The sequence below is a fragment of the Dipodomys spectabilis genome, unplaced genomic scaffold, assembly GCF_019054845.1.
Source record: "Dipodomys spectabilis isolate Male_0828 unplaced genomic scaffold, ASM1905484v1 ptg000379l, whole genome shotgun sequence".
NCBI lineage: Eukaryota > Metazoa > Chordata > Mammalia > Rodentia > Heteromyidae > Dipodomys > Dipodomys spectabilis.
This window is the reverse complement of record NW_024871056.1, coordinates 358014-378217: the sequence shown is the minus strand read 5'-3', so window position 1 is coordinate 378217 and position 20204 is coordinate 358014. Positions and strand designations below refer to the sequence as shown.

General features: G+C 58.2%; 1 protein-coding gene across 1 annotated transcript; it reads left to right on the top strand.

Annotated features, from left to right (window-relative positions):
• The first annotated feature begins 10771 nt into the window (after nucleotides 1–10771).
• On the top strand, nucleotides 10772–13971 carry Socs3 (suppressor of cytokine signaling 3). Its single transcript, XM_042667183.1, has 2 exons — nucleotides 10772–10979; nucleotides 11629–13971. The coding sequence occupies exon 2, from the start codon at nucleotides 11717–11719 to the stop codon at nucleotides 12413–12415; it is 699 nt and encodes a 232-aa protein (XP_042523117.1). The 5' UTR covers nucleotides 10772–10979; nucleotides 11629–11716; the 3' UTR covers nucleotides 12416–13971.
• The last annotated feature ends 6233 nt before the right edge of the window (nucleotides 13972–20204 follow it).

Below are 20204 nucleotides of genomic sequence, written 5' to 3'. Positions count from 1 at the left end.
GCCCAAATTTCTGGAAATGCCTCCCGGGCAGAGCATCCTGGTTTGTTTCTCTGTCAGTGTGAGTTGTGGCCTGGCAGGAAGCCAGCACCACCCTGGCTGGGAGAAGCAGGTCTCAGGATCCAGCTTCCACCACGGAGGGAAGCACAGCGGCTGTGGTCAGCTGTGTCCCAGGGAATCCTGAGTTCCCCCGGCCCCAGCTGGGGCAGGCAGCTTGGGGGGGGGAGGCGCGGGGGGGGGGGGGCTTTCTCTGCAGTGCCCCAATCTGCCACCTCCTCTTCTAGCTTCTCCCTGTCCATCCTCCCACATGAAGTTGAAGCAAGAGGCTCTGTGCCTTTTTCTTTCTTTCTTTCTTCCTTTTTTTTTTTTTTTGTCGGTCATGGGGCTTGAACTCTGGGCCTGGGCACTGTTCCTCAGCTCTTCAGTTCAAGGCAAGCGCTCTACCACTTGAGCCACAGCGCCACTTCCGGCTTTTTTTTTTCTGCTTATGTGGTGCTGAGGAATCGAACCCAGGGCCTCAAGCATGCAAGGCAAGTGCTCTACCACTGAGCCACCTTCCCAGCCCCCCACTTCTGGTTTTCTAATGGTTTATTGGAGATAGGAGTCTCACGGTCTTTCCTGCCCGGGCTGGCTTTGAAGTGCCATCCTCAGATCTCAGCCTCCTGAGTAGCTAGGATTGCAGGTGTGAGCCACCGGCGCCTGGCTGCTGCTGCTGCTTCTTCTTCTTCTTCTCCTCCTCCTCCTCCTCCTCCTTCTTCTTCTTTTGTCGGTTGTGGGGCTTGAACTCAGGGTGCCTGGCCACTGTCCCTGAGCTCTTTGCTCAAGGCTAGCACTCTACCAACTTGAGCCACAGTTCTACTCCTAGTTTTTAGGTGGTTCACTGGAGATAAGAGTCTCATGGACTTTCCTGCCTGGGCTGGCTTTGAACTGCCATCCTCAGATCTCAGCCTCCTGAGTAGCTAGGATTGCAGGTGTGAGCCACCGGTGCCCTGCAAGGCTGTGTGTCTTGAGGCTAGCAAATGAGTTCCCTGGAAGGACAAGTCTGGTTTGAGATTAGAGCCAAATCAGACCAGACCTGGACAGATTAGATACAAAGATTTGGTTTGTTCCTCTGGTCCTGGTCTCTTAGAATTTAGGAAAGTGACTCCAAATGGATTTCCTAAAAGTCTTACGCTTTAGCCTGGGAGAGGAGAGACAAGACCCAACTGGGTAAGTGCCTGACTGTTCACAGCTCCTGACCAGGAAGAGAAAGGAAGCTGGCCCAGAGAGGGGCCTGGACTGAGCTGGCCAACTCAAGTGTCAGCTAAGGCCCAGAAGAAGATGCCAGAATCTCGGCCCACTGCTACCAAAGCATCCAGTTTTCAAAAGAAAGCCCAAATTCTCATGAGGGTATACATTTTCCAGATTTTAAATGGTGTCCCATTTTATTTATATATATATGTGCTAATACAGGATCTTGAACTCAGGACCTGGACACTGTCCCTGAACTTATGAGCTCAAAGCTAGCACACTACCACTTGAGCCTCAGCTCCACTTCTGGCTTTTTGGTGGTTAATTGGAGATAAAAGTCTCAAAGACTTTCCTGACCAGGCTGGTTTCAAACCATGATCCTGAGATTTCAGCCTCCAGAGTAGCTAGGATGACAGGCCTGAGCCATTAGCACCCAGCTTCAAGATTTCTCATTTTTGGTGTGGGGGTAGTGGTGCCAGAGCTTGAACTCAGGGCTTTGTGCTCTCTAGGCATATGCCTTCCTACTTAAGCCACTATGCCAGCTCTCGATTTTTTTTTTTTTGTGCCAATATTAGGGCTTGAACTCAGGGCCTGAGCACTGTCCTTGAGTTTTTGTACTCAAGATTAGTCCTCTACCCTGTGAGCCACACCTCCACTTCTAGCCTTTTCTGATAGTTAATTGAGAATGTTAGTCTCATGGACTTTCCTGACCGGGCTGGCTTTGAATCATGAGCCTCAAATTTCAGCCTCCTGAGTAGCTAGGATGACAGGCGTGAACCACCAGCATTTGGTAGCTCTCAATTGTTTTTCCAAGTTGCATGGGCCAATATATGCTTGTGGGCACTACTTCATTTCCATTTTCTGGTGAAAAAGAACAAGTGGAGGAGGAGGAGGAGAAAGAGGAGGAGGAGGAGGAGGAAGAGGAGGAAGAGGAGGAGGAGGAGGAGGAGGAAGAGGAGGAGGAGGAGGAAGAGACGCAGGAACATAGGGAATACCAAAGGAGGAGGGTGAGGCAGAACAAGAGAAGATCCCAGCTCACAGGATTGGGCCTTCTGGATGTCAATCATGGGGATGTATTTTCAGCTAAGTTCCCAAAACGCCTGACCTGCCTTCCCTGGATAGAATGAAGTTGAACTTCTGCTGGCTCAGGGCAGCCTCAGCCAGAGCTTGGAAGCAGGGAGCCCATGCCCTGGGTGGGTGGGAGATACTCGGATTGCGGATAAGCATGGAAGGCGCTAGCCTGAAGAGCTGTGGGCACCTCCCGTGATCTGGTCCAGTCTCCACCAGCTCTCCCTACCTCTGTCAGTTCCAAGTCCTCCCCTCACATGGTTGGGTGACCCAGGGAAGACTGAAGAGCCAGTCCTAAGAAAACCCAGATGCGAATGGACAATGGGGAACCTCAGCCCAAGTTCTGCCATGCACCGCAAGGGGAAACATGGGCCCCTTCCCAGTGGAAGGAACCTTCTAGAAGTCACTGACATCTGTCACACCCTCAAGCAATCCCTTCCAATAGAACAAGTATCACATAATAGGGCTCTCACAGCTCCAGGACATCTTCTTGGCCCTTAGTACAGTCAAAATGAATTAATCCAGACACCAACCATGGGAGAATCTTACCAGAAAGAACCTAAGCCCCAGACTGAGAAATTCCCAGCCCCTCATTCAATCCCCAACACATCATAGGTGTTCAATAAACATCTATTCAAGAAATAAAGGCAGGCTGGGAACATGGCTTAGTGGTAGAGTGCTTGCCTAGCATGCATGAAGCTCTGGGTTCGATTCCTCAGTACCGCATACACAGAAAACACCAGAAGTGGAGCCATGGCTCAAGTGGTAAAGCACTAGCCCTGAGCAAAAGAAGCTCAGGGACAGTGCCCAGGCCCTGAGTTCAAGCCCCAGGACTGGCAGAAAGAAAGGAAGGAAGGAAGGAAGGAAGGAGAGGGGAGAGAGAAAGAGGGAGGGAGGAAGGAGGAAGGGAGGGTGGGATGGAGGAAGGAAAGGAAGGAAGGAAGGAAAGGAAGGAAGGATGGAAGGAAGGAAGGAAGGATGGAAGGAAGGAAGGAAGGAAGGAAGGAAGGAAGGAAGGAAGGAAGGAAGGGAGGGAGGGAGGAAGGAGGAAGGGAGGGCGGGACGGAGGAAGGAAAGGAAGGAAGGAATGAAGGAAGGAAGGATGGTAGGAAGGAAGGCAGGCAGGCAAGCAGGCAGGCTTGAAACCCTTGAGCAGGATGGGTTGCTCATGCACCCACCTGTGGAAATGGGACACCGGCCCGTGGCAGGTGTGCAGTGGGCAAGGGAGTGGGGGAAGGAATGGCAAGGAACCCACAGCCACTGCTGAGCCTGTCCACTCCTCATCCTGGGTGGAGATCCCTAACTCCCACTCCTCATCCTGGGTGGAGATCCCTAACTCCCACTCCTCGGAGGCGACAGTGGATGGAGCACCTCACCCTTCAAAGCCTCCAGGCACCTTCCCAGAGAGCTGGCTAGGCCATAGGTTCTTCCTGCTCCTCTCTGCAGCCTGCAAACGTGGAGCCAAGGCGAGGGGCGTGGCACTGTGGCGAGGGACAGGGACCAGGCCCAGCCAGGTCAGGGGAGAAGGTGCCAAAGAATAACAAAACAAAACAAAACTGCAGCCACTTGGTTCTCCACTAGTCTTGGCTTCTTTTCTCCAAGGTCGTCTGAGATGGGGGGTTGGAGGGGCAGAGGGGAGGAGGCAGTGTCTCCCGGCTGCCAGGCAGCCTCACCTCTGCACCCCTCCTGGCTGGGCAGAGCCACTCTCAGCTCCTTGCCAGGCCTCATTTGCACTGCAAGCCAGATGGCTTCCCCACAGCCAGGCTTCCCAGAACTGCCCCGCTGCCCGCTGCCCTGTTCCCCAGTGCAGCCCAGTCGCAGCCCAGTGGGCGCTTCTGGGCAGATCCACTCTCCCCGCCACCCCCCTGCCCCAGCCCTGCACAGAGCAGGATTTGTCGGTTTGGGGTCAGGGGAGATAATTGGCTGGAAAGCTCCCTTCCCTCATTGGCTACTCCAGCTCAGCACTTGGGCCAGATGTGAATTCCTTTATGACAGGCCCAAGGACCCCTCTCTCCATGTGCACATACACCGTCCTGTCCTCCGGCACCCTCTACCCACCCCTATGACCCCCCCCCCCAACACACACACTGGCGTCTCTCTCTGGGGGTGGAGGAGGGGCCCTGGGCAGGGGTCCTGGCACTCAGGGCTGGCCCTATCCCCAGCGGGCAGTGGGAATCTGAGAAGCCAGGGGTGGGTGAGTGGGTGGTGGGTGGGCGAAGTGTTTGCTTTCCCCTCCTCTCCTCGAAGTTTTCTGGGAAATGCCAGAGGCCGCTGGGCCTGGAATGTCAGGCTTGAAAGGGCTCCTCGGTGGCCGCCACGCAGACGTGTGAGCCGCAAACCTTTTCCTTAGCTCCGCAGCCCCTCCCGGCAGGAACAAAGGCCTCCAAACTGGAATGCCGCTTCCCGCTTCCCGGCTGTGAGCCATTGTCCCTGCCTCCCGAGGCCCGCCCCCACGGGATTGTTTGCTGACGGAAAGGAAGAGAACGGGGCCCCACTCCCCAGCCCCAGCAGCCTGGCTCCATCAGCAATCCTGGAGGGCACCGAGGCTGAGGTGCCCGTCAAGCCCCATGCCAGGCCCCGGTGGCCGAGAAGCAGGAAGAAGAGGAGAGGCAGGTCATTAAGCACCAAAGGCTCACTCTCTCTCCTACCCCACAGACACTCGACTAGAAACATCCAAAGGAAGAGAGCCAGACAGCTCTCCCCCTCCATAGAGCCCCAGGTAGAACACACCAGCTGGCACAGAGTTAAAGCACAATGACCAATGTCAGGGCACTAGGGAGTCATACCCAGACCACACCGCCTTGTGCTAGCCTAAGCCCTAAAAGGCCTGAAGACAGGGAGACCTCGGACACAGCAGTTAAGGATGCCTGCAGTGGTTTGCGGCTGCAAATGGGCCACAACAGTAATCTTAGCATCCACCCCCTGATGGCAAGCATGGCGCCTGGTGTTCACCACGCCAGGCCCTGGCTTCCTGTAAGCGTGTCCCAGGCCCCAAGCTCCCTTCCCATCTGCAAGGCTGGGAAAGAGCTCAGTCTATAGCAGGGTGCCGCTGTTATCCTAGCTATTCAGGAGGCGGAGATCTAAAGATCCGTGGTTCTAAGTCGGCCTAGGCAGGAAGGTCCATGAGACATTTATCTCCAAATAACCAATTCAAAGTTGCAAGTGGAGCTGTGGCTCAAGTAGTAAAGCATCAGCCTTGAGTAAACAGCTAAGGGACAACACACCTAGGTCCTGCACACACACACACACACACACACTCATGCACATAGAGTTCAGCATCTGTCACTCGCCAGGAGCAAAGCCCTACGGGCAACTGAAACCCCTGGAGTACTTCCCCTCTGTCCAGAACGGTTATCATTCTCTTCCAAATGACCAAGCACCTTTGCCTGGAAATGGGATTGTGACTTCATCAGAGTCCGCAAAAGGCAAGATTAGAAGTAGGTGGTAGTCTCTTAAATCCCCTAGTCCAGAGGACCACAGGGTGGAGCCGAGGCCTCAGTCTTCGATAGTTTGCTCTGTCCTCTTGCAACACCAGGAGATAAAGATGGGGGCGGGGGCAGGGATGAGAAGCAGCAGGATTCCTGTTCTCTGCTTGGTCCCCGGGTCTGGGTCTGGCATGGATCTATTCAAGTCCTTGTGCCTGGATGTGGGTTTCTGGAAATGTGCCCTGCAGTGGTCCAGGGTCTCCTCCCATTTCTCCAGTATGTTTGTTTTCAGATTAGCAGCCTAATAATCTCCAGTAAACCACCACAGGGCTTCCCAGAACCCACACCCCTATCCTTGCCTCGCGGCCGCCTTGGCTGCAACAACGAAGGCTACTAGAGAAGAAAGCTTGCCGTGGTCGGGGAAATAGAAGCCAACACGAGCCTAAAGACTTATTGAGAATTTCCTTTGTATCAGGTTCCAGACTTAGAAAGAGAATTAATCAAACGACTGTTTCCTCAAGATCCTCACTGGACGGATAAAACACTCTGGCCTAAGTGGAAAGGGTTACCCTGGAAGTTTCAATGGAGGACTGAAACACTGAAACACAGATCTGAAAGGGAAATCTTGCATGTGCGAATCAACACATTTGTAAAAGGTGGCTCTGCCACTGGGAGTTGAAGGTGCAAAGAAGCCTAGAAGAACAGACACCTCTCAAGTTAACCTGGATGGGGTCCCGTGGCTGGTACCCCAGGGGTTGGCCGGCGGATGAAGTAGATATGCAAAAATGAGTTTGATCAGATACATTCCACCACAGAGGAGTTCGAATTCATCCCTAAGGTATTAAGAAACTAGAGAGCCGAAGAATTTGATGGCTGGCTGAACACAGACACATTCTGGGATGCCTCTTATAAAGGAGTTAATTGTCTAGTTCTCCCAAACAGAGAAGCTAACAACCATATCTGTATATAAATGGTCCAAGTTCTTCCTTCTCTCTCTCTTTTTTTTTTTTTTTGGGTCCGGTCGTGGGGCCTGAACTCTAGGCCTGGGCGCTATCCCTCAGCTCTTCAGCTCAAGGCTAGCGCTCTACCACTTGAGCCACAGCACCACTTCCGGCTTTTTTCTTTTTGCTTCTGTGGTGCTGAGGAATCGAACCCAGGGCCTCGAGCATGCAAGGCAAGCGCTCTACCACTGAGCCACCTTCCCAGCCCCTAAGTTCTTCCTTCTCTAGTACTTTCTAACTAGCAAGATTGGGGACCAGAGAAGTCTATATCGCTGTTAGAAACTGACCTTAGCCTGCCCAGGACACTAGGTTCCATCTTCAGTACCAAAACAATACATTAAAACAAAAACAGAAAAGAAAAGAGGCTGGGATTGGGATGGGAAGGTGGCTCAGTGTTAGAACGCTTGCCTTGCATGCATGAGGCCCTGGGTTCGATTCCTCAGCACCACATAAGCAGAAAAAAAAGCCGGGCGTGGCACTGTGGCTCAAGTGGTAGAGCACTTGTGTTGAGCTGAAGAGCTGAGGGACAGTGCCCGGGCCCAAAGTTCAGGCCCCACGACTGGACCCCAAAAAAAAAAAAAAAGAGGCTGGGAATGTGTCTTAATGGTAGAATGCTTGCCTAGCATGCATGAAGCCCTGGGTTTGATTCCTCAGCATCACATACACAGAAAAGGCCAGAAGTGGCACTGTGGCTCAAGTGGTAGAGTGCTAGCCTTGAGCAAAAAGAAGCTCAGGGACAGTGCTCAGGCCCTGAGTTCAAGCCCTGGGTCAGAAGAAGAAGAAGAAAGAAGAGGAGGAGGAAGAGGAAGCAGCCCGGCGCTGGTGGCTCGCGCCTGTAATCCTAGCTACTCAGGAGGTTGAAATCTGAGGATTGTGGTTCAAAGTCAGCCAGGGCAAGAAAGTCCATAAGACTCTTTTTTTTTTTTTTCCCAGGGGCTTGAACTCTGGGCCTGGACACTATCCCTCAGCTTTTCAGCTCAAGGCAAACGCTCTGCCACTTCCAGTTTTCTGAGTGTTTATTGGAGATAAGAGTCTCACCGAGTTTCCTGCCTGGGCTGGCTTTGAAGCATGATCCTCAGATCTCAGCCTCTTGAGTAGCTAGGATGACAGGTGTGAACCACCAATGCCCGGCTTTCCATGACTTTTTTTTTTTTTTGGTCCGGTGGTGGGGCCTGAACTCTGGGCCTGGGCGCTGTCCCTCAGCTCTTCAGCTCAAGGCTAGTGTTTTACCACTTGAGCCACAGTGTCACTTCCAGCTTTTTTTTTTTCTGCTTATGTGGTACTGAGGAATCAAACTCAGGACCTCATGCATGCAAGGCAAGCACTCTACCACTGAGCCACCTTCCCAGCTCCTTTCTATGACTCTTATCTCTAATAGACCACTCAGAAAACTGGAAATGGTTGTGGCTTAAGTGGAAGACCTCTAGCCTTGCCCCAGCCAAGAGTTTAAGCTCCACAACTGACAAAGAAAGAAAGAAAGAAAGAAAGAAAGAGAGAAAGAGAGAAAGAAAAAGGAGAGAAAGAAAGAGAGAAAGAAGGAAAGAGAGAAAGAAAGAGAGAAAGAAGGAAAGAGAGAAAGAAAGAAAAGGAAATCAGTTAATTAAAGAAATGGCTTTGAGCAACAGCACTGAGTGAGCAAGGTAGTGCTGCAAGCATTTTGAATGTGTGAGTTCTTGCTACAGAGTGCTTGTTTCAGGGAAATGAGCCTTTCCAACCAGGTGTCCTGGAGCCCCAGGGCTGTTTCTTCCTCAGTCATCCCACGTACAGTCCTGATTTCACAGAATTGCCATCACAGCCAGTCTTCTCTCAAGATATTCAACCCTGAGAGCTTGTGCCTGCTGCTGGCCTCCCCGCAGGAGCCACCCAGCACTCTGCCTGGTGCCTGGCCTAAGCCGGCCCTGGCCTAAGCGGGCCCTCAGTGCGGGTTTATGGAATGGATGAATGAACCTGATGTGTCAGAGGGTTGTAATTCACACAGCACTCTCCCATCCATTAACCTCAGGGCTCTTCCCTCCGAGTTCTCGTCTTCCACTGGCCTCGGCACAGAAGTGTATGGTCACAGCAGCCACGAAATCCTTCCTGGATGGGAACAAGGACGAGCTCTGATTGCAGAGAGGGGGGCACCCATGTCAGGACGCTGCACACGTCTCTGGGACAAGGCTGAGGTCTCCTTTCAGATGCTCCAGGCTTTCACCCTGCCAGCTCGCCTGGCCCAGACACAGAGCCCAAGAAGAAGCCAAGTGTCCTTGCTACAGATCCCCCAGAGGCCAGGAGGAGAGCAGGGGCACAGGCCGGGCCCCACTCCTACCGCACAGTGCTCTGTGGAAATCTTTTTCATCCTTTTTCTCTCTTTCTCAGATTTCCCATGAGGAAAAAAAAGTTATCATTCCCATCTTCCAGCTAGCAAGACAAGAAAGCAGCGCCTGAAGAGAACGTGTGATCTGACCGAAGTTAAAGTCTCAGTTAGTCCCCCAAATGTGAGAAGGGACAGATTAGGGACCCCCTCCCCCCCCTCCAGGGAAGAGAGGAACCAGCTCTCCCGTTCACAACCCCCATCTACCCTGTTGCCTCTCCCTCCCTTCCCATAGCCTTGCTATACTCAGTCTATGACATTCCAGAATCAGGGAGAACCCACAGCCCATCGCCATGGCGGCCTGGCAGGTGGGTGATGCTTCTTTTGGGTATCACTGAGCAAGTCCCCAGGTGACTCCGGCAACCCCACCCCCAGACTGCCCCTTCCTCGATGCCCACGTGAGCCAAATGCAAATCCACCTTTGACCTCGGGCTCCTCCTCTTCTCACCTCCCCCCTCTCCCCCCCTCCCACCCCAGGGAAAGTTGAGACTCCCCTACACATCCCACTCAGGGCCGGGCCATCTGGCAGCCGGCTGACCTCTGACAAATGCTTTCTGGAAACTCTCCCCAGCTGAACGCTTCTTCCCGAGTCTGACCCCGGCAAGGAGGGGGTGTGACCACCTCGCTGACGGTTTCCCACTCGCGGTCCCGAGCCGGCCGGGCCCGCACCGCCCGGGGCTCTCCCCCCCCCCCCCCGCCCCCGCGCTCCCCAAGGGCCGCCGAGCGAGCGCCCTCTAGCGGGCGCGGGGAGCCGCGGGGCCCGGCCGGCCCCGCGGAGTGGGCGACCCCGCGGCCCCGGGGAGGGGGCCGGGCAACCCGTCCCCGGTGCAGAGCCCGGCCGACGGGCAAGCCGGGCAGCTGCCCCGCGGGCTGCGTCGCCTTCGCCCCTGGGTCCCCCTCCCCCGGGGCCTCCTCCCCGGGTGACCGTCCCGCATCCCCACGTCCCTGTCCTGCGGCCAGGCTGGGAATGAATGGCCCTCGGCCCCTTTCGGCTGGCTGGAGCGGGGGGGGGGGGGGAAGCGGCGGTACCGGGGGCCTGGGGTCCCTCCCGGGGGAGGGGGGGCGTCCCCGTTGGGTCCCAGAAACAAGGAAGAGGCTCGGAGAGCGTCTCCCCGGCCGGCCTCCCAGAACTGCCCGCGCCCGCGGAGCGGCGCCCCCGCCTCTGCCAGAAACCGGCCTTCTTAGAAGGGAGGGGTGCGGGGAAAGTGTGAATGAGAAGTTGGGGGCGGAGCGCGCGCGGGGGCCGGGCGGCTGCCAGGAACGCGCGGCCGGGGCCGGGGAGGCCGGGAGGCCGGGGCGCCGCGCCGCGCCGCGCCGCGCGCTTTGTCTCGCCCCCGCCGGGGCCCCGGCTCGCTCCCCCCGCCCCCCCCCCCGGGCCGGGCGTCCCCGCCGGCCCGCGTCCCGGCCCCCGGGCCCGCCCTCCGCCGCCCGCGGCCCCGCCCTCGGCCTCCGCGCGCGCGGCCCTGCCTCGCCGCGAGTAGTGACTAAACATTACAAGAAGGCCGGCCGTGCAGTTCCAGGAATCGGGGGGCGGGGCGCCGGGGCCGCGTTATAAACCCCGCGCTCGCCGCCTCGCCGGCCGCTCGGATCCGCGCTCCCCGCGCCGCCGCCGCCCGCGCCGCCGCCGCCCGTCCGTCCGGCTCGCTTCCCGCCGCCGCCGGCCCTCGCCCCGTCCCCCCCGCCCCGCCCGCTCGGCCCGGCCCGGGGTGGTGGTGGTGGTGGTGGTGGGAGGGGTGGAGACCGTGGAAGCCCGAGGGACCCGCGCGCGCCGAAGCCCCTTTGTGGACTCCACGGCCGCCCGCATCGGGGCGCAGCGCGGGCCACCGCTGGCCGCCGGGCCGCCGCCGCGCCTCGGGGACCCGGGGAGGCGCAGCCCCAAGGTCGGAGACTTCGCTTCGGGACCAGGTAGGAGAGAGGAGGGGCGAGGCGCGGGGAAGGGTGGAGGCCTCGCCTGGGCTGGGGAGCTTTTCCCGGTTTCTCCTCCCCTTCCCGGGTCGTTCCCGGCAGGGAGGGGACGAGGTAGGGAGCGGAGCGGATGGAAGCCAGAGATCCCAGGTTCCCGGAACACTCAGGCCGGGGCCCGCGGCTTCTCTGCTCCCCCCTCCCGCTCCCCCCCACCCCATACCTCTGGCCGTGTCCCCCCCGCCCCCCGCCTCCTGCCTGCATCCCCGCAGCCCGGGGCCACCGGACTGAGCGGCGCCCGGGGCGTCCCGGGGGCCCTTCCCCGCCTGCCCTCCCCGGCGGCGCTCCGGGAGACCCAAGTTCCGCGCGCGAGTTTGCCACTCGGCGTGGCGCTCCCGTGCGCGCCGGGGAAGGGGGCTGGGGTTGTTTTGGGGCGGGGGGGGGGGGAGCCGGCCACCCCGCCGACGCGGGCAGAGGCCGGGCGGGCTCGACGGGGCGGGTGGGGGGGGAAGCGTGCTGGGGCCGCCGAGACGGCCTCCTCCGGGGCAGGGGGCGCCCGGTCCTCGGGGCGGAGGTCGGGCATCCAGGGCGGGCCGGGCCCGCCGGAGGGTTCCGGGCACTCACGCGGCGCGCGCCCGCTTCCTCCCCGCAGCGCTCCGGGATGCGGTAGCGGCCGCTGTGCGGAGGCCGCGAAGCAGCTGCAGCCGCCACCGCGCCGATCCACGCTGGCTCCGTGCGCCATGGTCACCCACAGCAAGTTTCCCGCCGCCGGGATGAGCCGCCCCCTGGACACCAGCCTGCGCCTCAAGACCTTCAGCTCCAAGAGCGAGTACCAGCTGGTGGTGAACGCTGTGCGCAAGCTGCAGGAGAGCGGCTTCTACTGGAGCGCCGTGACCGGCGGCGAGGCGAACCTGCTGCTCAGCGCCGAGCCCGCCGGCACCTTCCTCATCCGGGACAGCTCGGACCAGCGCCACTTCTTCACGCTCAGCGTCAAGACCCAGTCGGGGACCAAGAACCTGCGCATCCAGTGCGAAGAGGGCAGCTTCTCGCTGCAGAGCGACCCTCGCAGCTCGCAGCCTGTGCCCCGCTTCGACTGCGTCCTCAAGCTGGTCCACCACTACATGCCGCCTTCGGGCACCTTCTCGCCACCGCCTGAACCTTCTTCCTCCTCCTCGTCCTCCTCCTCGCCCTCCGAGGTGCCCCAGGACCAGCCCCCTGCCCAGCCGCTTCCGGGGAGCGCCCCGAGGAGAGCCTATTACATCTACTCGGGGGGCGAGAAGATCCCACTGGTGTTGAGCCGGCCCCTCTCCTCCAACGTGGCCACTCTTCAGCATCTCTGTCGCAAGACTGTCAACGGTCACCTGGACTCCTACGAGAAAGTCACCCAGCTGCCTGGACCCATTCGGGAGTTCCTGGACCAGTATGATGCTCCCCTTTAAGGAGGAAGGGCGGCGGGGTCAGAAGAGGGGGTCCCTCTCCTCTCCCCTGGCACTTGGCACAAGCACAAAAAAAAAAAAATCCAGCTGTAACTGTCCCTTGCGTGGGGGGGGGCGAAGGCCCCTCCCTTCAGTCCTCCCCTCTGCAGGATGAGGGCGCAGGACCTGGAATGTGTTCGGGAGAGTGCCACCTGGCTCTCCTCCCCGGCTCCGGCCTCTCGGAAGAGCCAGCTGGCCAGTTGGGACAATAGCCATGACAAGGGTTATCCTCCTCTCTCCACCCTCCACTCCCCCCGCTCAGCTTCCCACGGGGAACACCAGGGCAGGCAGTGTCGAACTAATGAGAACTGCGGGGAATCTTCAAACTTTCCATCCAACGGAACTTGGGTTTGCGCTTTGATTTGGTTTCAACCTGAGCAGGCTGGGGGGTGGGGGTGGGGGGCCTGGGGGAGGATGGAAGGGAGAGGCCACCTATGTGAGGCTCCCTGGGGCGGCGGGCTGGCCAAGGAAACAGCCACTCACTGCCTCTGCCCGGGTGAGGAGGGTGGCAGCAAGCTCCACTCCCTGGGGTGGCCCGAAGGGAGCCATCCTGGTACCTGGCGCAGTCATGAAGCCCAGGTTCCAAAGTCCACTGGTGTCCCATTGCCCTTCCCTGTTTTCAAGAGGAAGTGGCATTTGGAGGGGGAGATGGATGGGACTGGTCAGTGGGTCTCATTTTCCTGCCCATGCTGTACCTTCCAGCACCTGGCAGTGAGTGGAAGGGATGAGCCATCTTTGACCCCAATGGGGGATTCTATTTTGTGCCTCCCAACTTAAGTCTGGCTAGGAGATTCGCCTTAAATGCTCCCTGTCCCACGGATCGCGACTGGCACATGAGTCAAGCACTCAGCCAATCCAGGCGGTGAGGCCAAGGGATTCACCAAGGGGCACCCAGCCAGCCACTGGCCAGGGGACATGGCAGGGTGGGGTGGAGGGTGAACCCCAGGCCTTCCAGTAGAGCACTGAGGGGGTTTGGTCAATGGGTCTCCTAGCCTGGGCATGTCCCTCCCCCCCACCCCACTCAGGTGCAGGGGGCAGGCAGGCAGGAAGTCATCTAGAAGCCTGCTGACTGCCTCTCCAGCTGTTCTCTGGCTCTGTAATAGCACTGATGAGCTGTAACTTACAGGAATGTAGCAGAGATGGAATTACCTGGAACTGTTCTTTTTCTTTTTTTTTTTTTTTTTTTGGAAGGGGGGAGAAGAAACACACACAGACGTTTCTGTGTCAGGTATCTGGGCTGGGTGGGCAGCTGTGTGTTGGGGTGGTTTTTTTCTCCTTTTTAGTTTCTTTTTCTTGTTTAATAATGTTTACAATCTGCCTCAATCACTCTGTCTTTTATAAAGATTCCACCTCCAGCCCTTCACCCTCTCCTCCTACTCAGGCCTTCCAGGCTGTTAGGCGATGCTTGAAGAACTCAACCAAATCCCAGTCCAAGTCAAACTTTGCACATATTTATATTTATACTCAGAAAAGAAACATTTCAGTAATTTATAATAAAGAGCACTATTTTTTAATGAAAACCATGACTTGAGCTTTCTTCTTCCCTGTCTCCTTCCCACCTCCACCCTGCTTTCTTTCACCTACACAGAGAAACAGGGAGGGAGGGAGCCTCAGAGGGGGGCCATCGACGCCCCAGCAGGGCGCTCCCCGCGCCCCCAAGGTGAAATCACGTCAGAGCTCTTGCCAGTGTGTGTCACTGGCAAGCTAAGGCAGCCGCCTCTTAGCAAAAGGGGGTAATTCCTGCTAGTCTGATTCAGATCTGACTAGAATATGCAAAGTAAGTTCGAAGGAAGCGCTTCAAAGTGCTTGCTGGGAGCAGGCTGAGCTGTGGTCAAAGCTGTTAGTCTCCAAGCTATTAGAGGCCCTTGGGCTCCCTGGCAGGGAGGTGTTCCGAGAAACCCCAGACACAGGGTCCTGGAGGTGGCTTGTGACATCAGCACAGTCATCAAAACTGGTTGGGAGGGGTGGGGGAGGGGCACTCCTGAGGTCAGCCTTTCATGAAAGTGGGGGGCCTCTGGACAGCGTTCAAAGGCTTCCTGGCCACCCTTCCCTCTTCAGTTCCCTTCCACATCCCGAATGGCCCCCGTCCAAGCTCAGATCACCCATCCATCCCACGTCAGTCACCCCACACTTAGAAGCTACTTGGTTTCCCAGTCCCAGGTACCCTCTATGTGCTTTGCATGAGCAGGGACGTGGACTGATCCTGATCCCTTCTGGAGCCTGGAGAGAGACTCAGTAAATATTTGTGAATTAACTAAGGGCAGCGATTCAGGTTGGACTGGGGGTTTGGGGAGGTTAAGCAACTCGCCCGAGGGCATCACACTTAGAATTGGTGAGCCAGGCACCAGTGGCTCAGGCTTGTAATCCTAGCTACTCAGGAGGCTGAGATCTGAAGATCTAGGTTCCAAGCCAGTTTGGAGAAACATCCCTGAGACTCAGCCAATAAACCGCCAAAAAGCCAGAAGTGGAGCTGTGGCTCAACTGGTAGAGCACCAGCCTTGAATTAAAAAAAAAAAAAAAGCTAAAGGACAGTACCCTCAGACCCTTGAAGACAAGCCCCAGTGTCAGCACATTAAAAACAAGAACATGCTCACAGCTGCCCCTGGATGAGTGCCCCTAAAAAGAAGCCAAGAGGTTAGGGTTCTCCCTCATACACTAGGGTTTTAATACTAAAAAAAATAGCTCTTGATCTCCCCCCCCATGCCTCCTTCTACTCTCCAGAACCAACAACTATAAGTAATCCCCCAGTCAGGCCTCTCAGGTCCTTATCTGAGTCTTAGATGTCTGAAACAAATGCCAGAGCTGTTTCCTGGCTCCCAGCATCCCCCCAACACCAGATAAATTGCTTCACTGTCCAAAAGGCAACAGGGAGAATAAACAATTTTATGTTTCTTTCCCATTTCCTGGACTTTCGGGGGGGGGGGGGGGGGGGGGGGGGGGAAATGACCTGAAGTGACAAGAGGAGTCCAGGCATGAGACCATTAAGTGGAACACGGGATCCACACCGGAGGGACCATCAGATGGGGAACTGGGACCGCAGACTCGGGTAGGGTCATGTTTCCAGAGTACAAGTTTAGATGCCCAGTGAGGACTGGATCTGTGTCCCCTGGAAAACCTTGCTTGTTCTAGAACTTGCCATGGCCACCTTTTCTGGTTCAGAAAGCACCCCTTCTGGGAGAATGCCAGTCTTTTTTTTGGTCAGTCATGGGCCTGAACTCAGGGCCTGGGTGCTCTTCGGTTCAAGACTAGCGCTCTACCACCTGAGCCACAGCGCCACTTCTGGCTTTTTCTGCTTATGTGGTGCTGTGGAATTGAACCCAAGGCCTTAGGCATGCAAGGCAAGCACTGTACCACTGAGCCGCCTTCCCAGCCCAATGAGAATACCAGTCTTGATGGAGCCATAGAACCTAGAATACACTGTGCCCTGTCCTTGGCCCCAGGATGTCCAGTGTTCACAGGACACTTTCAACGGGACTTGGCCTGTCTCCTCCTGCTACCTCCTGGAGGTTGAACCTTGGTTTGGGGAAAAGATGCAGACCTAGGAAGATACCTGCCTCCCTCGCCTATCTCGGCCTCTTCCTCTCCATTCCAGATTGCTCACCAGGGAAGAGGCCAAGAGCAGGGAAAGGGGCTTGCTCAAGTTCACAGCGAGCCTGCGGTCACAAGAATCGTGTGTGCGTGTGTGTGTGTGCGTGTGCGCGCGCGCGCTGGTCAGAGGCTTTTCCTCCCTCCTCGGTTACACAAGCTCTGCGGGTGCTTTTCAATCCTTTCAAGGAAGGGAAAGCCGCTCCTCCTCTGAAGGACAGGACATGGGGGGCGAGGGGGGGGTCGCCCCGGCTGCCAGAGGAGAGACGGTCCGGGCGCCGCAGGGAGCGGGGCTCGCGGGGTCTTGCTCAGGTGGCCCGGGGCCCGGAGCGGGTCTTCACCCCGCAGCGCGGAGCTGACGGCTCCAAGGCTCGGGCCCGGGGGTCCCAGCGTCCCCGGGGGGGGTGGGGCGCCGTCTCCACGCAGGGCGCCCCGGGCCGGGAGGGTGGAAGGCAGGGAGGCCCGGTGGAGGCGGAAGGCCGCGGCGCGGGGGGCGCGCGGGCCGGGGGGCGCGCGGGCCGGGGCGCGCGGGGGACGCGGGGCGCGCGGGGGGCGCGCGGGCCGGGGGGCGCGGGGCGCGCGGGGGGGGCGCGGGGGACGCGCGGGCCGGGGGGCGGGGGGCGCGCGGGCCGGGGCGCGCGCGGGCCGGGGGGGCGCGCGGGCCGGGGGGCGCGGGGGGCGCGCGGGGCGCGCGGGGGGCGCGCGGGCCGGGGCGCGCGGGGCGCGCGGGGGGCGCGGGCGAGGCCCAGCCGCGGGGGCCCGGCAGCCCCTTCCCGCGCTGCGCCCCGCCCTGCCCCGTTTCGGCGGCCGCCCGGCTGGCTGGCTGGCTGGCTGGCTGGCTGGCGAGCGGGGCCGGTGGCTCCGAAGCTCGCCCTCTGCCAGGAAGAGTCACTTCCCGGACACCGCGGGAGCCCCGGTGGAGCTATGCGAAGAATGTCAGCGCGCGGCGCTGAGGTGGTGGTGGGGCGGCCGCCGGGACGCGCCTCCGCCCGACGGAGCATGCGCGGCGAAGCCCGCCCGGGCCACGCCCACCGCCCGGGCCACGCCCCCGGCACGCCCCCTCCCTCCCCGCTCGCGGAGCGCCGTCGCCCGGGCAACGGGATTACAGGCGAAGAGCGCTGTTTATTCTCAGCCCGGTGCCAGGAAATTCGGCGGGGAGGCGGCGGGACTCACCTCGCCGGGCGGGGGCGGGCACGCGGCGGGGGGCGGGGGGAGATCCGTCATTGATCACCGGGGGTCACTGACCCCCTCCGGGAGGCCACTCAGCAAGGCCTGACTCTTCTTTCTCCCGGCCCGGCAGCAGCCAGGGAATCAAGTTTTCTGGTCCTGGCTGCGCAGAGACCTCTCCAGGAGGCCCAGCGGGGCAAACCGCCACGCATCTCCACCCCTGGGGATCCGGGCGGTTCCTGGACCCGGCAGCGCCCCCCTCCCTCATCCATCCACCCATTTGTCCATTCAGCAGATAGCTATCGGACAATGGGGGCGGGGGTCGTCAAGCACGGAGCTAGGCCCGGGAGATCAAGGGTTGGACCCGACCAGGCCCTGCGGGGGCAGGGGGCGGGGAAGGCTCCCCAATACCTTCTTCCTTTTCCACTAAACCCAGCAGCGGGCAGGAAGGCCGATCACACAGTAGACAGGCAAATAGGCAAATCTGATCAGTCAGTGAGCACACCCCATGTGTGTCGCTAAGAAGCTTGTTTTCTCGATCTGGTACTGTTTTGTCCTTCAGCGTGACCAGCCTGTTCAGGTTTAGCCTGAGAGTCTCCCAAGCTAGGACAGTTGGTTTCTCTACCCTAAGGGCACAGTTTATCCATTATAGAGATGGAGACACAGAAGCCCTCAAATCCACACACAAGCCAGGGTCATGGGGTTTGAGTCGAAGGTTCTAATACACATCCCCGTGTTCTTTCCACAAAACCACCCTTCTCTGCCCAGCACCCCCACCCCCCTCCCCTGCTTCCCAAAGACCTCCCCAAAGCACAGGGGACTGACTCGGCCTGCTCCACTGCCCTGCCCCCTTCCAGGGCGAGGGTAATCTTGAGCTCCAACTTCTGCTCCTGAGATTCACCCATTCAGGGGGCCACCTGAGTCTGAGCAGTCACCACCTCTGGGGGTAACTCTTCCACCACCTCCTGCTGCCTTTGGGGCAAGGCAAGCCTGGATCCTCCTCTCTTCCTGGACAGGGAGTTTCCTCCTAGTACTTTGACTAAGCCAGAGCTGGGAAATCAGCTGGGAGGGAAGGCTGGGAGTGCACCACCACCTGCACTGTGGCAAGCCCAGGCAAGTGGGGCCTTTTCTCTGTCCAGGGGCCGCAGCCCCGGAGGCCCTAGGCCCAAGGACAGCTGAGCCAGGGTGGAGGATGTGCTCCTTCCACAGCGCTGAGCCCTCCCAGCTGTGCTGTGCTGGGAACCAGCCAGGCAGTTTGTGAAATTCTTGAGTGAGCCTGACCCACTGTCATGCGGACTGCCTGTGGAAGCTGGAGCCGGGAGGGGGAGGGGGGGCTGTTCCCAGAAGAGGGGAGAACTCTGGACTTCCCACTCCTGAGCGGCTCTGGGATTGCGGCACAGCCTTAAGCAATAGCAGCAACCTGGAAGGCAGCTTGCTGAGAGAACTAGAGGCCCCAGGCTCTTTTCCAAAAATGAAGCCAGGGCTGAAGGCGAAAACGGGGCAGATCTCTGTGATGATACTCTTGTGGTGGTTATTCATAGAAATGTATTTAGGTTCACCCTTAGGAACATCTAGGCTTAGAAAGAAAAACACCAGAATGCAAGTTTGTTGTGCATATTACACGAGGAAATGTGTTTCCTCTCTTTCTCCTCCCCTTCCCCAAATCGTCAGTAGTCACTTTTCAAACAGAAGGCATTGTTTTGTGTCTGCATCGTACAGAATACTGGACATGCATCTGGATATAAAACTCTGTGAGGAGGTGTGGTACTGTGGACAAACTCCGTCTCTGTGATGGGGTCCCATGAGGCCAGGGACTAAGTGGACTGTAGTGCTCTTGAGCTAGGTAGGTATCTCACCTGATTGGTCCACGCGGGTGCAAACTTGTTGGCTGCTCCCGTGTCCAGTGCTGGACATCAGTGACAAACGTGGGTGAAGGCTGGCTCAAAGGGGAACCAGACTGAAAACTGAGAAGTATCCTAAAAAGGAGTGGGTATAAAAATAAAACAGTTTACAGGGTACAGCTGGGGGTGCCCAGGAGGAAATGACCTAGGGTGGCTTCCCAGAAGGGAAGACTGTGCGATGAGTGGGAAAAGCAGGTGCTCCGGCCACAGGCCCCAGAGAGGAAAAAGCAGATGCTCCAGCCACAGGCCCCAGCGAGCAAGCATTCTGAACTATCACAGCAGGGAAAAAGGGGAACTTTGGGGAACTGTGCCCTCCCTGGGCACATCCATGCCAGACTCATCTTCTAAAAATATGACTTCTGTCCTGCCACCCAGGCGGGATGCCATCCCTGCCGCTTCCCCTCGGTCTTTTCCACCAGGCCGTTTCCAGAGCTTCTCTGACTGCTGTAACTACTGCAGATAAGGCAGAGGCCCCTCAGAAACCTCTCCTCGTTGGACCCTCTCGCTGGGAGACAGGTGTATGCCTGTCATCCCAGCCAGCCCTCTCCAGTTCACAGGAGCATTCCACCCTGACTCACCCACAGGCCCGCCTGGAGGTTACCCCACCTGGCCAGCCAGCCCTTCCTCTTTCTCCTGGTCCTCTCTCCCTGTTGAAGTACCTCCCATCCCCCCTCTTCACTGCCCCCCATGACAGCCACTGCCCCCCAACCCTCTCCTCCAAAACATAGCCAGCAACAATGGCATTATGATCCATCTACACCTCTCAGAGTGAAAACTCTCTCTCTATCTCTCTCTTCTCTGTTATTTCTGAGACTTGAACTCAGGGACCTGGGCGCTACCCCCGAGCTTTTGTGTTCAAGGCTAGCATTCTACCACTTGAGCCACAGCCCCACTTTAGCTTGTGGTTGGTTAATTGGAAATAAGAATCTCAAGGACTTAACTGCCTGGGCTGGCTTTGAGCCATGATTCTCAGATCTCAAGCTCGGGGGTAGCTAGGACTGCAGGTGTGGACTTGAAAACTCACTTTTATTCAGTAAACAATCCTTTATTAAATGCCTCTTTCCCACTAAGCACTGTATCTTTTGCTTTTTATTTTGGTG